At 44.6% G+C, this 21,989-nt stretch overlaps 1 protein-coding gene across 1 annotated transcript; it reads left to right on the forward strand.

The window, feature by feature from the left end:
- The first annotated feature begins 114 nt into the window (after positions 1–114).
- LOC144594052 (gamma-aminobutyric acid receptor subunit rho-1-like) lies at positions 115–20,732 on the forward strand. Its single transcript, XM_078400228.1, has 8 exons — positions 115–133; positions 4,849–4,916; positions 5,119–5,342; positions 6,412–6,494; positions 6,797–6,937; positions 11,436–11,588; positions 13,300–13,496; positions 20,433–20,732. Exons 1-8 carry the CDS (start codon positions 115–117, stop codon positions 20,730–20,732), a joined length of 1,185 nt encoding a protein of 394 aa, XP_078256354.1.
- Positions 20,733–21,989: the final 1,257 nt, after the last annotated feature.

Below are 21,989 nucleotides of genomic sequence, written 5' to 3' on the forward strand. Positions count from 1 at the left end.
GAATTTAATTATATTTTGTCCAACAGCCCTACACTGAAGAGGAGCACCGATGTTACAAAATCTTACTTAACGAAATCTGAGCAACTTCTTCGAGTGGATGATCATGACTTCACAATGAGACCTGGATTTGGAGGTAGGAACCAACAATCATCTTTGTCTGAAGATAGACACAAAATGCTGGACAGCGGGACAGGCAGCATCTGTGGAGAAAAGGAATGGGTGACGTTTCGGGTCGAGACACTTCTTCACCTTTGTCTCGTGTAAGAAGGAACTGCAGGTGCTGGTTTACATCAGAGGTAGATGCAAAATGCTGCAGTAAATCAGTAGAGCAGGCAGGATCTCTGCAGACCCAGTCTGAAGAAGGGTCTCGACCCCAAACGTCACCTATTCCCTTTCTCCACAGATGCTGTCTGTCCTGCTGAGTTTCTCCAGCATTTTGTGCCCATCATCTTTGTCTCAGCTGATAGCTTATAATATTGTGAGTCCCGTACACAAAGGCGAAATCTCCTGCAACATAGTAGTTCTACAGGATTTATGATTGGGTTTTATTGCACCTGATGTTTTCACATTACCACTTTAACCTTTTGTCACCAGTTTTATTGTGACAAGCACAATTTTCCCATGCTTGTTAAAACTGACTTTTTTTCCACAAAACTAAAGAGGTAAAATATGTGGTATTTGATGTCTAGAGGTGATGGTGGAGGCAGGCGTGACAGTGATATTTAAGAGGCTTTTAAATAGGCACATGGATATGCAAGGAATGGAGAGATATGGATCATGGGCAGGCAGAGAAGGATAGCTTAACTTAGCATCATGTTTGGCACAGGTGTTGTGGGCCAAAGGCCTACTCCTGTGCTGCACGGTTCTGTGTTCTAAATATAAGTGATGTTCAGGAAATCAGGCCTCAGTGTGTTTCTACACGTAAACAATATTTAATAAAGTGATGCTTCAAGTTCTAAGTGTCTACACTTGAGTATGTGTTACATTAAATTATATTTCTCTTACTGGGTGGGGTGCACTGTTAGTCACGATGCTGCTGTTCCAAATACTATGTCACATGGCTCCGCTCTCTTCAAATGGAGAACGCTCTGCATCTCAACAGGGACGAGATAAAACCAGGAGAGATTACTTCTCTTGTGCATCATTCGGCTTGGGATGACATATCAGGAGCTTTAAAGTCTCCACCTTGCATTCGATACGATATGATACGATACGATAGAACTTTATTTATCCCAGGAGGGAAATTCATCTGCCAACAGTCATGAAATACAATAAGATACATGAAACATTAAATTAAAGTAACGAGTGGAAAGGATTGGGGGGGGGGGGGGTGCAAAGATTGGGGAGGGGGGGGGGGGAGGAAGGGAGGGAGGAGGGAGGGGAGTCAGCCTGAGTCTACCCCACGACAGAAGGGGGAGGAGTTAAACAGTTTGATAGCCACAGGGAAGAAGGATCTCCTGTATCATTCCGTGCTGCATCTTGGTGGAACCAGTCTGTTGCTGAAGGTGCTCCTCAGGTTGACCAGTGCATCATGGAGGGGGTGAGCTGTATTGTCCAGGATGCTCCGCAGTTTGAGGAGCATCCTCCCCTCCAAGACCACCTCCCATGAATCCAACTCCGCCCCCAGGCTGGAGCCAGCCTTCCTGATGAGTTTGTTGATCCTATTGGCGTCCGCGGCCTTCGCCCTGCCTTCAATGGATGTAATGTAAAATCACACATACATTTAAGGGCAGCACAGTGGCGCAGCGGTAGAGTTGCTGCCTTACAGCGTCAGGGTTCGATCCTGACTACGGGTGCTGTCTGTAGGGAGTAGGTATGTTCTCCCTGTGACTGTGTGGATTTTCTCCAGGTGCTCCGGTTTCCACCCACATTGCAGGTTTGTAGGTCAATTGGCTTCTGTACATTGTAGAATAGAACTAGTGATCGTTAATTGTTGATAGAACGGGTGATCGTTGGTCAGCATGGATTCAGTGGGCCGAAAGGCCTGTTTCTACCCTATATCCCTGATCTAAACATTATGGAAACATTATTTAATGTTGTATTGTGGTGTTTACTCTGTGAGCTTCATGTGAACAAGGCATTTCTTTGCACCCTGGTGCACATGACAGTAAACTAATCTAATCACATTTAATCTTAAACATGTATTTTAGGAATTTACTGTTACACCTTGAAACAAAACATGTTTAGATTCATTTTTAGAAAATAATTAGTTGATAGTTCCAAAATGAAAGATTAAAGGGAAATGCAGTTCCAATCTTTTGGATTAGATTCAGCAGTCATTTTATTTAACGTTCTCAAATAGTATCCAGCCCTCAGGATAACTCATACTGCTGGACACAAAATGCTGGAGTAATTCAGCAGGACAGGCAGCGTCGGTAGAGAGAAGGAATGGGTGACGTTTCAGGTTGAGACCCTTCTTCAGACCTGAACTCAGACTTGACCCGAAACGTCACCCATTCCTTCTATCCAGAGAAGCTGCCTGATCTGCTGAGTTACTCCAGCATTTTGTGTCTATCTTTGGTGTAAACCAGCATCTGCAGTTCCTGCCGACATAAATCATACTGCATTTGTTTAAATTGAACTAACTCCTCAGAAATGTGATCTTCTAATATTACCGCTAACTTTATTCTCATTTTAAAGAAATGTCCATTTTGAATTAGATTTTTGATTGGGTGAAACATTCGGTTATCCAGAGCACTTTTTTGATGATTGAAAATGATTTAAAATTGCAATATATATGGTCACGTATAATACGCTATTACCAGATAAGGAATGGGGGAGGGTGTTAGGGTACAGTGGAAATATATAGGGAATTCAGAGAGTAATGTCAGTCAGCGTGTAAAGCTAATGTGATTCCACTGCCTCTATTTTGGAACAGCTTTCTGACTAATGGCCTCTATGTTTCAAAGAACATGCATTCTACAATAGAAAGGACCACACATCTAATTTCTTTAGATCAATCATCAATGGCCTGCAGATTAGTAGCTGAATGATTTCTACCACTTGATGCTACATTTGAGAAAGATATTGCATAGAAACAGGCCCTACACACCTGTACACCTTTGGAGTGTGGGAGGAAACCAGAGCACCTGGAGAAAACCCACGTGGTCACAGGCAGAACGTGCAAACTTTGTACCGACAGCACCCAATCGTACAAACTTTGTACAGACAGCACCCGTAGTCAGGGTCGAACCTGGGTCTCTGGAGCTGCAAGGTAGCAACTCTACTGGTGTGCCACTGTGCCACCCAAGTACAAGTTCAAGTACAAGTACAAGTGTTAGGTGCTTGGAAGGATTCGCTGAAGTTGTTAATGTGCACAGAGGGAGGTGTGGAAGATGCTGCATTTGGGACTTGCACATAAGTTGTTGGCGCTAGGTGTCAAGAGTCTGGAGTCAAGACTAGAACACAAAGAGCTGGAGGAACTCTACTCACAAAATGCTGGAGTAACTCAGCAGGTCAGGCAGCATCTCAGGAGAGAAGGAATGGGTGACGTTTCGGGTCGAGACCCTTCTTCAGACTGATGTCAGGGGGGGCGGGACAAAGGAAGGATATAGGTGGAGACAGGAAGATAGAGGGAGATCTGGGAAGGAGGAGGGGAAGAGAGGGACAGAGGAACTATCTAAAGTTGGAGAAGTCGACGTTCATACCACTGGGCTGCAAGCTGCCCAGGCGAAATATGAGGTGCTGTTCCTCCAATTTCCGGTGGGCCTCACTATGGCACTGGAGGAGGCCCATGACAGAAAGGTCAGGCTGGGAATGAGAGGGGGAGTTGAAGTGCTCGGCCACCGGGAGATCAGATTGGCCAACGCGGACCGAACGCAGGTGTTGAGCGAAGCGATCGCCGAGCCTGCGTTTGGTTTCGCCGATGTAAATAAGTTGACATCTGGAACTCTACGGTCAAGTAGCATTTGCGGAGGGAATAGATAGGCCATGTTTCGGGTTGGGACCCTTCTTCATAGTGTGTTGTGTTGTCACATGCACTGGAACCGGAAAAAATATTTTTTTAACTTGCTGCAGCTTTACAGGCTTTAGCCAGAGGGTGGGGAATCAGAGACATTCATTGCCACGGACGGCTGTGGAGACCGAGTAATTGGGTATTTTTAGAGTGGAAATTGAGAGGGTTCTTGATTAGTAAGGGTGTCAAAGGTTACAGGGCGAAGGCAGGAGAATGGGGTCCAGAGGGAAAGATAGATCAGTCATGATTGAATGGCGGAGTAGACTCGATGGGCCGAATGGCCTAATGCTGCTCCTATGACTTAGGAACTTATAATGTGACAACACAACAAATAAATATACAATAATTAATAATTCAATAATACTTAGTGCAATCCATACAAAGTCCATGGTACTCTATTTGACTATGACTGCATCACAATGGAGATTTCTTTATTCCATGCTTAATCAGACTTTCATATATGCTTATGTTCCAGGAGCAGAATACGGCCATTCGGCCCGTCAACAATGCCATTCAACAATGGCTGATCTATCGCTCAAGCCCATTCTCCTGCCTTCGCCTAGTAATCCCTGGCACCTTTGACCCCTAATGTCCCCTGACACCCAACCCCTGCCAACCTCTGTACAAATCAATAGTTTAGTACAAAGGCTTTTATTTATTTCATTCTTAGCTTTGTGAGCAACAATATTCTCCTCTCCTAAGGTTTCCCAAGATGAAACAGAAAGGGCAACAGTGCCACGTGCAACAATGGTCCTCAAGTATGGTGATCAAGAAATCTCCACTTTGACCTGAAAGATGGAACATTAATTTTATCTTGAAAAAAATCACTGAATTGTAACGTTCAGCTTGAAAATCGACGGTAATTTTCTATCTTGTTTCCCCCGCCCCCACAGGTCCATCCATACCTGTTGGTGTTGATGTGCAGGTGGAGAGTCTGGACAGTATATCTGAAGTGGAAATGGTAATTTGTGTATTTTAGCATCCTTTGACTATTTATTCACATATTGCGCTAAAATGGTTCATACCAAAATATAAGTAGGCTTATGGATCAATATGTTGACCTAATTCCCATGGCGCTGCCAGAGAAAGGGAAATAATGTTTGAGGGCACCAGAAGCTTAATCTGATCAGGATTTTATTTTTTTGTGTGATGCTTTCTCACAGGACTTTACAATGACCCTGTACCTAAGGCATTACTGGAAGGATGAGCGACTCTCATTCCCCAGCACCAACAACCTGAGCATGACCTTCGATGGAAGACTGGTCAAAAAGATATGGGTTCCTGATTTGTTCTTTGTTCATTCAAAAAGGTCCTTCATACATGATACAACCACAGACAATGTTATGTTGCGTGTCTATCCCGATGGGAAGGTTCTATACAGTCTGAGGTAAGTGAGCAAAGTGAACATTGTAACAACCTGCACTAGTAGGAGAGGTAATTATTCATATTCATATTCATATTATTCATGTTGTTCGTAGGTTTGTTTTTTTTTGTACACAAATCACACCCTTTGTTGCTTTTAGAGCAGGATTCCATGCATTACAGTAACGCCGACTGGTGAAGTCCTAATAAAGAAAGAACAAATAACAATTCATGCTATCTGTGTAGGAAAATAACTGCAGATGCTGGTACAAATCGAAGGTATCACAAAATGCTGGAGTAACTCAGCAGGTCAGGCAGCATCTCTGGAGAGAAGGAATGGGTGACGTTTCGGGTCAAGACCCTTCATGCTATCCGTGTTGTTTGAAATCCTGTGCATTTTGAAACATAGAACCGTAGAGCAGTGGGCTGAAGGGCCTGTACTTATCAGGCCCTTCAGCCCACAATGTCTAAGCCGAACTGGATGCCGAAACCAACTCCTCTCTGCCTACACATACTGTAACCATAAGGTCATAAGGTCATAAGTGATAGGAGTAGAATTAGGCCATTCGGCCCATCAAGTCTACTCCATCATTCAATCACTGCTGATCTATCTCTCCCTCCTAACCCCATTCTCCTGCTTTCCCCCCATAACCTCTGACACCCGTACTAATCAAGAATCTATCTATCTCTGCCTTAAAAATATCCACTGACTTGGCCTCCACAGCCTTCTGTGGCAATGAATTCCACAGATTTACCACCCTCTGACTAAAGACATTTCTCCTCATCTCCTTCCTAAAGGAACGTCCTTTAATTCTGATTAACAGCCTGTTTTTAAAGAGATCCTTTTCTAAATAAGCTGGTACTTTCCTGAAGAGTTTTGCAAACTTATATTTGATTTAATTATGTGGATTACTTCTCTACAGTCAAATCGTTGGGTTCCATATGCTGAAAGCTTCTAAGGATATTCATAATATAGTGTCAGAAATGTGCAGTTCCTGATTAAATGGCCAGTGGAATATCTGCTTTTTCACTGTTTTTCTACCTGTGCTTTAGCTCAAAGTAGTCGTCACAGTTTCCGATTATGTTGTTTGCAGGGCTACAGTGACATCGATATGTTACATGGACTTCAGTCGCTTCCCCCTCGACACCCAAAGCTGTTCGCTGGAAATCGAGAGCTGTAAGTCACGTCACAGCTATAAGGCAACGTGTTGCATCAAAACCGGGTCCCCTGATGCACTCATATGCTAATCCCTGAACACATCCACACAAAAAAATCTTGGAAGTCCCCAATGTAACTTGATATTATCCCTCTTGTAATTGTAAAATAAAATAGTTCTCAATGTTTTGAACACCATGTAATATTAATGCAATATGTGTTTTCTTCCAGAGGTGAAACTATGAGAAAGATGACACAATTCGGCTGCGTGTTAATTGTCCAAATTACTAAAGCATGCTTTGTTTAATCCTTGGTGTCTCCAGATGCTTACACTGACGATGACCTCATGCTGTACTGGAAGAATGGCAACAACTCGTTAACAATAGATGAAAAGATTTCCCTGTCTCAGTTCATGATAAAAGAATTCCGCACAACAACAAAACTGGCTTTTTACAGTAGCACAGGTTATACATTTATGTTTCTTTAAAGTGAGAATGTTTTCCTTTTACTCTTCGTATTTCAATCTGTTGGTGTTACCGTAGTAATTATTCATAAGTTCATAAGTTCTAAGAGCAGAATTAGGCCATTTGACCCATCAAGTCCACTTCGACATTCAATCATGGCTGATCTATCTTTCCCACTCAACCCTATTCTCCTGCCTTCGCCCCATTACCCCTGATAAGGTACTAATCACAAATTATTTGGAATTCTTTATTATTTGATATTGTTTCTGATTCAGTAGTTTCGGTGCCTTTGCCTCACCTGAACAGACATGGCGGGGGTGAGGGATGGAGGGAGGAAACATGTTAGAGGGCAGAGGGTGAATACAGAAGGAAATCCAAGCTGCAATGATAAGGCAAATGATTATACTGAATGAGAGAAAAGTAAGCCGTTTTCAAAGCTTCACCACATTCTTTGGCAGACATTAAACATTTGTCTATGTTCTTCTGCCAGGATCCGACATTTCGCACTAATGTGTCCACTCTTTAGACTTTAGAGACAGAGCATGGAAACAGGCCCTTCAGCCCACCGAGTCCATGCTGACCAGCGATCACTCCATTCACTGGTTCTATACAACGCACTAGGGACAATTTACAATTTTTTACAGAAGCCAATTGACCTACAAACCTGTACGTCTTTTGAAATGTGGGAGGAGACCGGAGCAGCCGGAGAAATCGCGGTCACAGGGAGAACGTACAAACTCCGCACAGACAGCACCCGTAGTCTGGGTCAATCCTGGGTCTCTGGCTCTGTAAGGCAGCAATTCCACTGTTGCTCCACTGCGCCACCTGTTATGTAGTCACACTTCGTGCTGGAAGCAATGATTTATCAAGCCATCGCTCTAAACTCTTATTTCAGGTCGCTTGTTAGTGCCTCTCCACAGCACATTTCCCATGTCTATAATGTCTAGTATAGAGTTCAAGGGGAGGAACTGTGGGGTGAGGGGCCTGGATGGAGCTGTGCTGACTTCTTTCTCTCCATGGGACATATCTTCACCTCACACAGACTGTCTGGGAAGCAGTTACAAATTGGCCAGGAAAACGAGACTCACTCCTGACCATTCGTTTATGAAATCTTCTTAGGCAGTCCCTCACGATTGAAAATTATTTACTTCCACTCCAAAAGACCACAAAGTGCTGGAGTAAGTAACTCGGTGGGACAGCCAGCATCTCTGGAAAACATGGATATCGTCAGTCTGAAGAAGGATTCCGACCCGAAATGTCACCTGATTAGTCTGAAGTGGGGTCTGTTGTGATATTGCTGGGACTACTTTGTGTATCCAAGAACTACTTTGTATGGCTGTGTATATAAGTGATGGGTGTGATTAGGCGGTCACTCTGGATGCAGGTGGCCACGGAATAAACAGCCTGGAGTTGAGCTCCAGCATTGTAACCTTTTATACACGTGTACTTGTGGTCCGTCCAGAGTCACTAAAGGTACAACAGGTACCTGACCACGAAGTACAACAGGGTCCTGACCCGAAACGTCACCTATCCATGTTCTCCAGAGATGCTGTTTGACCCGCTAAGTTACTCCAGCACTTGTGTCTTTTTTTTGTTGTTGTAAACAAGCATCTGCAGTTCCTTGTTTCAGTTTCAGTTTCAGTTTCAGTTTAGTTGATTGTGAAAAGGTTTTGGTTGTATGCTATCCAGTCAGCAGAAAGACAAGACATGATTACAACCGTGTATAGATGTGGAATGATTGTAACATGTGATTGTACATCTGCTTCGGTGGCGAGCACGCAAATAGTTGCCTGGGTTGGGCGCCATCTTGGAAGCTACGTCTATACCTTACTTCCACTCCACTTTTGTGGGTTCTTATGTGACTAATAAGGCCAAAATGAGAACCACCGTCTTCCACAGTTGGGACAGATGATGTCGGCCAGGGAGAGTCAAGTGGGAAGTCAATGAAGTTGTGAGATCCTTCTGCATTTAACATCTCTGTACACCTGTGTACGCATTTGGTCCTCAATACCATCTCAAATGCCCCTTCTTCACTTTGAGGTCAAAGATTCCCAAAGTCAGTGGGAAAGTTGCATTTCTTCAAGGAAGCTTCCAATACATCCTTGAATCTTTCCTTCTGTCCACCTGATAATATTGACCCACGATTCAGATTCCATTGGGTTTATTGGCATAAACTGGGGCGCGATGAAATTCCTTGTTTACATGCAGCTCACAGAATAAGCAGTAATGATAAATGCAACAATAAATGCAGCAAGTGCAAAAAAAAGCAGAATGATGCAAGATTGTAGTGAAAAATCCAAGTAGCACGAAAGCATATAAACGTATAATGACAGCATAATCAAGTTGAGTAGAGTTAAGATTAAGGGTATGTGGCAGCACCTCTTTCACTCTTAACCCTCGGACTATCTATAATAGGACTTTACTGGACTTCATCTTGCACTAAACATTTTTTCCATTACCATGCATCTGTACACTGTGGATGGCTCGATTCTAATCATGTATTGTCCATCTGCTGACTGCTTAGCATACAACGTTAAGCTTTTCACTGTACCTCGGTACACGTGACAATAAACTAAACTAAACTAAACACTTCTGGAAATAAGGTAGACACAAAATGCTGGAGTAACTCAGCGGGTCAGGCAGCATCTCAGGAGAGAAGGAATGGGTGATATTTCGGGTCGCGACCCTTCTGAAGAATCGATTTATTCACAAAATGCTGGAGTAACTCAGCAGGTCAGGCAGCATCTCGGGAGAGAAGGAATGGGTGACGTTTCGGGTCGAGACCCTTCTTCAGTCTGAATAAAGGGAAAGACCAGTTTGACAGGCAAAAAAAATAGTATCCTGAGATAGGTTAAGGTGAACCGGGGCTGAAAATTGTGCAAGAGAGATCACATCCTCAGAGGAACTATTTTTCCTGCATTGTATTCCTGTGAATTCTGGAGTCCAGAGACCCAAAAAGAGTGTCTGTCTTGGCAGCTGGTTTTGGGTACGTAAATTACATGGTTTACCAATTGTAATTTGGACCTCGGTACCAGAGATGTTGGACTGGGAGAGCACACCAACATTATTGTGCGTGTTCTTTCCGTGATTTTGAAGGACTTTTTGTAGAGACAGTGTTGGTGGTACCTTTCCACTGCATTAAGATTCACGTTGTCGGTCGTCTAGATCTCAAAGGCTCACAGGAGGTCAAGGAACATACATGGAGCAGATGAAGTCATGGTATCCAGCAGATAGAGAGGGGAAATTCATCTCAGGCAGCTAAGGGGCTCATCGTCCATCATCTCTTTTCTCCATTGTCATTCTGGTTTTAAGGCAGATCTGTCGAAGTGAATCAAGTCCATATTATCTTTATCACGGTCATCAAACACTTTCTGAGAGTCTACATGCAACAATGTGGCAGTGCTATCTACTATCTACCTCAATGCTGACCCTCGGACTATCTTTGATCGGACTCTGTTGGCTTTACCTTGCACTAAACGTTATTCCCTTATCATGTATCTGTACACTGTAAATAGCTTGATTTGTACTCATGTATTGTCTTTCCGCTGACTGGTTAGCACACAACAAAAGCTTTTCACTGTACCTCGGTACACGTGACAATAAATTAAACTGAACTGAACTGAATCAGTTATTATGTTCCCTTTGTCTCTGCTCATAATGTGACCTTAAACTGGCATGCCCTTTATCAGACCGATATTAATATTTGTAGTTCCAACAAACTTCTATTTTAGTCTAACTAGGCTCTCTTTAGATTTTAGAGATAAAGCATGGAACAGGTCCTTTGGCCCACTGAGTCCGTGCTGCCCAGCTGACCGTATACTTACACTATCCGACACACGAGGGACAATTTCACAATTTTGCCAAATCCAATCAACCTACAAACCTGCACGTCTTTGGAGCGTAGTAGGAAACCGGAGCATACAGTGCGGAAACAAACCCTTCGGCCCATCGAGTCCGCACCGACCAGCGATCCCCGCATATTAATACTATCCTGCACACATTAGGGACAATTTATACTTATACTAAGCCAATTAATCTACAAACCTGTATGTGTGTGGGTGTGTGGGTCCTGGGGAGGTCGTACAAACTGCGTGCAGACAGAACCCGTGGTCAGGATCGAACCCGGATTTCTGGCGCTGTAAGGCAGCAACTCTACCGCTGCTCCACCGTGCTGCCCGCACATTTGTAGTGTGGGAGAAATATCACTTATTTCATATAATGCCAAGATTGAGTTGTACTGTGGCCCATCACAATGGCAGGGCTCATGTGCTTTCCCCATGTGCTTACATTCTCTGGAGCTGCGGTATCCTTCTAATGACAGGGGGCACCAAAACTGTGCTTTAAAAAGGTGACGGTTTTTAGAAAATACTTTATCTGTCAGAGTTATTTAAACCAGCCATTTTGCTCTCGTTAAACTGTTGTTACATTTTTAATTCACTATATTTCTGCATTCTTTGGATTATAATAATAACCAGTTATCTCCCGCGTCATTCCACAGGTTGGTACAATCGCCTGTATATCCATTTCAAGCTGCATCGGCACATCTTTTTCTTCCTGCTGCAAACCTACTTCCCAGCGACTCTGATGGTCATGTTATCCTGGGTGTCGTTCTGGATCGACCGGCGAGCTGTGCCGGCCAGAGTTCCTTTAGGTGAGGAGAGTAAAACCATAGCTTTTGCACCAGTTAGACATCAGTGTCCCAGCTACATCCAGCCCAGACTAGCCAAGATCTTCTGTTCATAGGTTCATGAGTTCTAGGAGCCATTCGGCCCATCAAATCTGCTCTGACATTCAACCATGGCTGATCTGTCTCTCCCTCCTAGCCCCATTCTCCTGCCTCCTCGCCATAACCCCTGACACCCGTACCAATCAAGAATCTGTCAATCTCCACCTTAAAAATATCCATTGACTTGGCCTCCACATCTTTCTGTAGCAATGAACTCCATGGATTCACTACCCTCTGACTGAAGAAATTCCTCCTCGTCTCCTTTCTAAAGGTACGTCCTTTCATTCTGAGGCGATGGCCTTTGGTCTTACACTCTCCCACTAGGGGAAACATCCTCTCCATGTCCACTCTATCCAGGCTTTTCACTATTCGGTAAATTTCAATCAGGTCCACCCCCCTCATCCTTCTAAACTGGTGTCATTATCGCTGTGAGTGCAGGAGGGATATTAGTTACTTCATATAATGCCAAGACTGAAAGTTGCCCCATGGCCCATTATAATGCAAACATTGTTTATGAATCAAATCATTCCCCTCTTCATCCACAGCTTGGTTATGTTTTCTCTTGGGCTCAATGAGGGGACCACAAAATCATGAATGGAATTTACAAGATGCTCATCATTCAAAAAGACTTCTGAGTTTTTTCTGAACAAATCTTTTCCTACCTCTCATCTTCATCTGTGCACTTATATTTAATCAGTCACGGAATGTCGGGAGTAGAAACAGGAACTGCAGGTGCTTGTTTACAACAACAAAAATACACAAATTACTGGAGTAACTCAGCGGGTCAGGCAGCATCTCTGGAAAACATGGGTAGGGATGTTTCGGATCAGGACCCTTCTTTGGGCTGGTGGGAATATTGGGAATATTGGGAACTTTGTGAATCGCCTGAGGGGTAAACAGTAAAGAAATATCAACAATATTTGGAATTATGGGAGCAATTTTGGGCACCATATCTGAGGAAGGAAGACACAAAATGCTGGAGTAACTCAGCGGGACAGGCAGCATCTCTGGAGAGAAGGAATGGGTGACGTTTTGGGTCGAGACCCTTCTTCAGACTGAGGAAGAATATGCTGGCTCTGGAGAGGGTCCAGTGAAGGTTTCCAAGAATGATCTCAGGAATGAGTAGGTTAAACTATGATGGACATTTGTCGGCACTGGGCCTGTACTCACTGGAGTTTCTAAGAATGAGGTGGGGGGCTCACTGAAACATACAGAATAGTGAAAGGCTTGGATAGAGTGGATGTGGAGAGGATGTTTCCACTAGTGGGAGAGTCTAGGACTAGAGATCATAGCCTCAGAATTAAAGGACGTTCTTTTAGGAAGGAAATGAGGAGAAATCTCTTTAGTCAGGTCAGAGGGTGATGAATCTCTGGAATTCTTTGCCACAGAAGGCTGCGAAGGCCATCAGTGGATATTTTTAAGGCAGAGACAGATAGATTTTTGATTAGTACTGGTGTCAGAGGTTATGGGGAGAAGGCAGGAGAATGGGGTTAGGAGGGAGAGATACGTCAGCCATGATTGAATGGCGGAGCAGACTCGATGGGCCAAATGGCCTAATTCTACTCCTATCACTTATGACCTTATGACCTTCTCAATGGTAACATATATAAAACATATCCTCTCCCTGTTATTCCAGGAATAACGACAGTTCTGACCATGTCGACCATTATCACGGGCGTAAATGCTTCCATGCCGAGGGTGTCGTACATTAAAGCCGTGGACATCTACCTGTGGGTCAGTTTTGTGTTCGTCTTTCTCTCAGTGCTGGAGTATGCAGCTGTGAATTACCTGAGCACAGTGCAAGAGAGGAAAGAACGAAAACTTCGGGCAAAGGTGAGAATATGAATATTATTGGCTGTGCTAATTCAATTTAATGCTGTCTGCCAGAGCCATTAAATGTAATTAAATTTAATGCTGCCTGCCGGAGCCATGTCCGGTCCCCTATTTGCCCTCCCAAATTTATTTTTTTAGTGTGTTCCTCAGGTCCTGAAACTCCTCCAGGGATAGACTTGATCAATGGATAGGCTGCCTACACCAGCCCCATGCCTCCTTCTTAGTTTAGTTTCGTTTAGAGATACAGCTCGGAAACAGGCCCTTTGACCCACTGATTCCCCACTGACCAGCGATCCCCGCACATTAACACTATCCCACACACACTAGAGACAATTTTACATTTATACCAAGCCAATTAACCTACAAACCCATGCATCTTTGGAGTGTGGGAGGAATCCGAAGATCTCGGGGAAAAAACCCACGTGGGTCACGGGGAGAACGTACAAACTGCATACCGACAAGCACCTGTAGTCAGGATTGAACCCGTGACTCTGACGCTGTAAGGCAGTAGCCCTACTGAGACGCCACCATGCCACCCACTATTCTTGACTGGAGCCTCAACTTCTCTAGTCATCTGATCACCAAACTTTCGATTTTGTTTATTGTATCGTGTACCGAGATAAAGTGAAAAACTTTTGTTGCGTACTAACCAGTCAGTGAAAAGACAGTACATGATTACAATTAAGCCATTCAGAGTGTATAGATAGATGATTACAGAAATAACGCTTAGTGCAAGGTAAAGCCAGTAAAGTCCGATCAAAGATAGTCTGAGGGTCACCAATGAGGTAGATAGCAATTCAGGAATGCTCTCTGGTTGTGGTAGGATGGTTTAGTTGTCATCCAACCTTCCTTACGCCCACCTGCTTTGCCCTTTAACAGGAACATGCAGGTCCTGGAAGTCTTGTCAGCACAGTTTTAAAAACTTGCCACTTTCTTTTCTTTCAAACAATCTGCTCCAATCAACTTGAGCAAGTGCCATCCGTTCCTTCGAGGCAGCACCGCCATTCATTGTGATCATGGCTGATCATCTACAATCAGTAACCTGTGCCTGCCTTCTCCTCATTTCCCTTGATTCCGCTAGCCCCAAGAGCTCTATCGAACTCTCTTTTAAATTAATCCAGTGAAATGGCCTCCACTGCCTTCTGTGGCAGAGAATTGCACAAATTCACAACTCTCTGGGTGAAAAAGTTTTTCCTCATCTCAGTTTTAAATGGCCTCCCCTTTATTCTTAGACTGTGGCCCCTTGTTCTGGACTTCCCCAACATTGGGAACATTTTTTCTTGCATCTAGCTTGTCCAGTCCTTTTATAATTTTATAACTCTATAAGATCCCCTCTCATCCTTCTAAATTCCAGTGAATACAAGCCCAGTCTTTACAATCTTTCCTCATATGACAGTCCCGCCATCCCGGGAATTTGATAAAATAGTAATGGGATAAATAACCATTGTGGAATTTGCTCAATATTGCCCTGTGCACTAGTTTAGAGATACTGTGTGGAAACAGGCCCATCGGCCCACCTAGTCCAAGCTGACCGTTGATCACCCGTTCACACTAGTTTTATGTTATCCCACTTTCACACCCACTCCTTACCCACTAGGGACATTTTACAGAGGTCAATCAACCTACAAACCTGCATGTCTTTGGAATGTAGTGGGAAACCCAGGCCTCAGAGAAACCCGTCAGTCAGTCACAGGGAGAACGTACAAACTCCGTACCACACACCAACCAGATTAAACAAATGTGGTCTTACTCTGGAGCCGTTATTGTAATGTAACTTGAAATTAGAAGGAAGATTACTGCAAAACATCTTCAGTGCCCATCACAAAATATCTCATGGCAAATATTAAGTCAAGTTTGCTTTATTATCAGTAGAAACAAAGAACTGCAGATATTGGTTTATACCAAAGAAAACAGTGGTAGAGTTGCTGCCTTACAGTGCTTGCAGCGCCGGAGACTCGGGTTCGATCCCGACTACGGATGCTGTCTGTACGTTCTCCTCGTGACCTGCGTGGACTTTCTCCAAGATCTTCGGTTTCCTCCCACATTTCAAAGACGTATAGGTTTGTAGGTTAATTGGCTTGGTAAATGTAAAAAAAATTGTCCCTAGCGTGTGCAGGATAGTGTTAATGTGCGGGGATCGCTGGTCGGCGTGGACCCGGTGGGCCGTAGGTCCTGTTTCCACGATGTATCTCTAAACTAAACTAAACTAAACTCAGCGGGTCAGGCAACATCTCTGTGATGCTGAAGAACCATCTGTGCACCGAGCCATGGTGCTCCATCACACTTACAACAGTGACATCTATCAGAAACCCAAACAACTGCAGACAGAGTCATAGTCATACAGCACGGAAACAAGCTCTTTGGACCAGCTTGTCCACACCGACCAACATGCCCCATCTACACTAGTCCCACCTGCCCGTGTTTTGCCCATATCCTTCGAAACTTTTCCTATCCATGTACCTGTCCAAATGTCTTTTATAGACACAAAATACTGGAGTAACTCAGCGGGACAGGCAGCATATCTGGAGAGAAGGAATGGGTGACGTTTTGGGTCGAGACCCTTCTTCAGACTAGTCAGGGGAAAGGGAGACGAGAGATATAGATGGTGATGTAGAGAGATATAGAACAAATGAATGAAAGATATGCAAAAAAGTAACGATGATAAAGGCAACAGGCCATTGTTAGCTGTTCGCTAGGTGTGAACGGGAGCCTGGTGCGACTTGGGTGGGGGAAGGATGGAGAGAGAAGGAATACAGGGGTTACATGAAGTTAGAAGGGTCTCGACCCAAAACATCACCTGTTCCTTCTCTCCAGTAACTGAGTTACTCTGAGTTACTGCAGCATTTTGTGTTTATCATCAATATTCATACCACTGGGCTGCAAGCTGCCCAAGCAAAATATGAGATGCTGTTCCTCCAATTTGTGATTAGTCTCACTCTGACAATGGAGAAGGCCTCGGTCAGAAAGGTCTGTGTGGGAATGGGAGGGGCAATTAAAGTGTTTGACAACCGGAAGATCAGATATGTCCAGGCGTGCTGAGCAAAGGTGTTCAGCAAAACGATCGCCCAGTCTACGTTTGGTCTCGCCGATGTATAAGAGTCCACACCTTGAACAATGGATGCAGTAGGTGAGTTGGAGGAGGTGCAAGTGAATCTCTGCCTAACCTGAAAGGACTGTCGGGGTCCCTGGACAGAGTCAAGCGAGGAGGCATAGGGACAGTTGTTGCATCTCATGCGGTTGCAGAGAAGGTACCTGGGGAGGGGCTGTTTGGGTGGGAAGGGATAAGTTAACCAGGGAGTTGCGGAAGGAACGGTCTCTGCCGAAGGCGGAAAGGAGTGGAGGTGGGAAGATGGGACTAGTGGTGGGATCCCTTTGGAGGTGGCAAAAATATCGGAGGATTATGTGTTGTATGCGACGACTGATGGGGTGAAAGATAAGGACTAGGGGAGCTCTGTCCCAGTTGCGACTTGGGGGAGGGGGAGCAAAGGCGGAGCTGCGGGGTACTGAGGAGACACATGTGAGGGCCTCATCTATGATGGAAGAGGGGAACCCCCGTTCCCTAAAGAATGAGGACATCTCGGATGTCTTGGTATGGAACGCCTCACAGATACGGCGTAGACGGAGGAATTAGGAGTAGGGGATGGAGTCTTTGCAGGAAGCAGGGTGGGAAGAAGTGTAGTCGAGATAGTTGTGGGAGTCAGTGGGTTTACAATAGAAGTCAGTCGATGGTCTATCTCCTGTGATGGCGACGGTGAGATCAAGAAAGGTGAGGGAGGTGTCATAGAAACATAGAAAATAGGTGCAGGGGGAGGCCATTCGGCCCTTTGAGCCAGCACCGCCATTCATTGTGATCATGGCTGATCGTCCCCCAATCAATGTCGGAGATGGTCCAAGTGAATTTGAGTGCAGGATGGAAATTGGTGAAGTTAATAAAGTCGATGAGTTTTGCATGGGTGCAGGAGGTAGCACCGATGCAGTCATGAATGTGATGGAGTTGGAGGTTTGGGGATGGGGCCAGAGTATGCCTGGAACAGGGATTGCTCAACGTACCCTACAAAGAGGCAAGCATAGCTGGAACCCAAATTTATTTTACAAATGTTGTTATAGTTTCTGCCTTAACTACTTCCTTCAACAGCTCATTCCATATACCCAGTTAGCAACCTGTGTGAAAAAATTGCCCCTCAGATTCCCGTTAAATCTTCCTCCTCTCACTTTAAACCTATGACTTCTGGTCCTTGAATCCACTATTTTGCGTAAAAGACTGTTCTATCAACCCTATCTATTCCCCCCGTGAGCTTATACAACTCTATTAGATCACCTCATCTTCCTACGCTCCAAGGAATACTGTCCTTGCCTGCCTAACCTCTCCCTATAGCTCAGGCCCTCAAGTCCTGGCAACATTCTTGTAAATCTTCTAGCTTATGGAAGGACTATTCAAAACCCTGATAACAGAGGGGAAGAAGCGGACCTTTCACCGTCCGGCGCGGCCTGAAATAAGCCGCGGGTTTTTCTCTGCCCGGCAGGGGCTTCAATGTCGGGAGCCACGACCGCCCCGATGGGCAGCGGTAGCGGCAGCAGCAGCGGCGTCTTCGCCCGCCCCGGATCGCGGGGCTTGGGTCGGCCCGCTGCGGACCTTTCACCGTCCGGCGCAGCCTGGAACGTGGCAACTTCAACAGCCTGACCGCGGGAGAACACGGCAAGGGAAGAGAAAAGACATTCTGGCCTTCCATCACAGTGAGGAGGTGACTGGAGGAGACTCACTGTGATGGATGTTTACTTTTTGTTTGATTGTGTGTGTTATTGCTTATTTTTATTGGTCTTGTTGTTGAACTATGGGTAATCTTTCATTTCACTGCACATTTATGTGTATGTGACAAATAAACTTGACTTGAACTTGACTTGACTTGAAGCCATTTCTGAGTCTGGTGATGCGTATTTTCAAGCTACTGTACCTTCATGCTGGACGGGAGCAGGGAGAAGAAGGAATGGCCGGGGTGGGACAAGTCTTTGGAAGTGTTGGCTGCTTTTCTGAGGCAGTGTAAAATGTGGATGGAGTCATTGGTGGGAAGTCTGTGCCCCAAGATAAATAAGGGGCAGCAGTTTTTGGAAGCCCGTCACCTTGCACATTCCCTTTCAAGCTGTGTATCATTCTAACTTAGAAATGTATTGGTGTTCCATTCACATTTCTGGTTGAAAATCTGGGAACCTCCCTAGACTACAGCAGCGTGAAAGTACCTTCCATGTAGAGTGCACAAACTTCCAGAACATTTTTTTAATATGTTGCACAGGTAAAACATGCAAACTCCATAGCGACAGCACCCATGGTCAGGATCGAACCTTGCTGTAAGGTTAGGCAGCAACTATACCGCTGTGTCAGGATCGAACCTTGCTGTAAGGTTAGGCAGCAACTATACCGCTGTGTCAGGATCGAACCTTGCTGTAAGGTTAGGCAGCAACTATACCGCTGTGTCAGGATCGAACCTTGCTGTAAGGTTAGGCAGCAACTATACCGCTGTGTCAGGATCGAACCTTGCTGTAAGGTTAGGCAGCAACTATACCGCTGTGTCAGGATCGAACCTTGCTGTAAGGTTAGGCAGCAACTATACCGCTGTGTCAGGATCGAACCTTGCTGTAAGGTTAGGCAGCAACTATACCGCTGTGTCAGGATCGAACCTTGCTGTAAGGTTAGGCAGCAACTATACCACTGCGCCACTGTGCTATGGAAGCTAATTTCTGCCTGCTCAGAATGAAATAAAAGAAGTTCCTCCAACCACTAGATATAAGGTTGTTTGTGCCTATAAAACGATGCGCCATATACAATACAATACAATATATCTTTATTGTCATTGTACCCAGGGGTACAACGAGATTGGGAATGCGCCTCCCCATACGATGCAATAATTTAAGTAATTAACAGCAACCCAACGAAACGAAACAATTGTAACAGTTTTTAGACAGGGTAAAGTGCAAGTTGATCTATGCGTTGTGGCCATCCGGCTCAGCAGGACCGGTTCATAGCAGCTATGGCCCTGGGGATGAAGTAGTCAAATGAAGAAGGCTACGAAATGTGTGGAGAGTTTTAAAGAGGCTTACAGCAGCTCTTTCTCCAATCATAGAACATTTATCTCCTTCAACTACTCTTCTATTTTGACTGAAGAAGGGTCTCGACCCGACACGTCACCCATTCCTTCTCTCCAGAGATGCTGCGTGTCCCGCTGATTTACTCCAGCATTTTGTGTCGACCTTCTATTTTGACTGTTGATTTTGACTTTAGATAGACACACAATGCTGGAGTAACTCAGCAGGTCAGGTAGCATCTCTGGAGAAAAGGAACAGGAGATCCTTCTTCTCGACCCGAAAATGTCACCTATTCCTTTATCCAGAATGTAAGAAAATATCGCTTCGCTCAACACCTTCGCTCAGTCCGCCTTAACCAACCTGATCTCCCGGTGGCTGAGCACTTCAACTCCCCCTCCCACTCCCAGTCTGACCTTTCTGTCATGGGCCTCCTCCAGTGCCATAGTGAGGCCCACCGGAAATTGGAGGAACAGCACCTCAAATTTCGCCTGGGCAGCTTGCAGCCCAGCGGTATGAACATTGACTTCTCCAACTTTAGATAGTTCTTCTGTCCCTCTCTTTCCCCTCCCCTTCCCAGATCTCCCTCTGTCTTCCTGTCTCCACCTATATCCTTCCTTTGTCCCGCCCCCCTGACATCAGTCTGAAGAAGGGTCTCAACCCAAAACGTCACCCATTCCTTCTCTCCTGAGATGCTGCCTGATCTGCTGAGTTACTCCAGCATTTTGTGAAATAAATACCTTTCTCCGGAGATGTCACTTGACCCGCTGAGTTACTCCAGCATTTTGTGTCTACCTCTGGTGTAATGCAGCATCTGCAGTTCCTTCCTGCACAAATTGATTTTGACTTCTTCTCTTGCAGCTACCATGCACGTGTGGAATACCTGAGCCGAGACCCTTAATGGTCGAGCGAACATACAACGATGGGGAAGTTGGCAACCTGGCTGAATTTGCTGGACCTAGTTATGTGCCACCAAATGGAGAGAAGCAGGATCGAGATCTGGTACATCCACCGATTACTGACGAGACAACTGCGAGCAAGGAAATGGGCTTGCGAGGACACATTTGGATCGACACCCACGTTATTGATAAATATTCCAGACTGATATTTCCAGTTGCTTACACACTTTTTAACGTGATATACTGGTCTATTTACTCATAGGAATTGGTATGTGCAGAAGGTGCAAAAGCCTTATCTTCTCTCGTCGGAAGGAAATCACTGAGGAACAATTGTTTCGATTACGGAACTGAGCCGATCTCGATGAATAGTCAAACTCTATCTGAATTACAGAAAGCTAAACTGGCTGGTGGGAGGTGACAGCAAAGTGGCTTATAATCTACTATTCGAAGTGAGGTCTTCAACTATGTGAAACATGAATTGGTACATTGTTTGATGGTAATTGTTTTAAATGTATTACAAGTAAATTATTTTGTCATTGGTACATAGAAATTTTCAATGTAATCTCAGTAAACAGTGGTTCATTGGGGGTTTTCTGTTATAGACGGGAAATGTAGGATTTGGTCTTTTAATATTTATCTTATCATTTTCAAAATTCACATTTTTATTAAAGACTTATTTATTTATTTATTCTTTGGAGGTGCCAGTGAAATAGTCACAGTATTTTACTGAAGAGTTATTGTCGGCTAACCATAAACCGGGTCAAGCATTGGCTAAAAGACATTCCATGGGAAATCATGGTGTAAATCTTGGAGATTATTTCAATAAATAAACTGCAGCTAATTATCTATCATGCATCCAGAGAATTGGATAACTATTACTACCTCGATATCCCAAGAAACACAATTTTTCAGTTTAATTTTGCCAAGTTGCTGGTGATAGTTACCCCTAAGACCTTGAAGTTCCCACCCATCTCTACTTGGGTGCCTTCAATGTATATTGGGTCATTGAGTATGTGTACCGTTTTGCTTCCTGAAGACGATCACAATCTCATTTGCCTTGCTGACATTGAGGGGAAGGTTGTTGCCTTGGCACCAGGTTACGACGTTCTCAATCTCCTTCCAGTTCTCCATCTCGTCATTATTTGAAATCCGGCCCACTACGGTGTTGTCGTCTACAAATTTTAAATTTGAATTGTATTGGGTAGACTGATGGGACTGAAGGTGTTGATAAATCCCCAGGGCCTGATGGTCTGCATCCCAGGGTACTCAAGGAAGGTATTTATTCACAAAATGCTGGAGTAACTCAGCAGGTCAGGCAGCATCTCAGGAGAGAAGGAATGGGTGACGTTTCGGGTCGAGACCCTTCTTCAGACTGATTCCTGACCCCATTCCTTCTCTCCTGAGATGCTGCCTGACCTGCTGAGTTACTCCAGCATTTTGTGAATAAATACCTTCGATTTGTACCAGCATCTGCAGTTATTTTCTTACACTTAGGGTACTCAAGGAGGTGGCTCTAGAA

Source organism: Rhinoraja longicauda, chromosome 5, assembly GCF_053455715.1.
Source record: "Rhinoraja longicauda isolate Sanriku21f chromosome 5, sRhiLon1.1, whole genome shotgun sequence".
Classification (NCBI taxonomy): domain Eukaryota; kingdom Metazoa; phylum Chordata; class Chondrichthyes; order Rajiformes; family Arhynchobatidae; genus Rhinoraja; species Rhinoraja longicauda.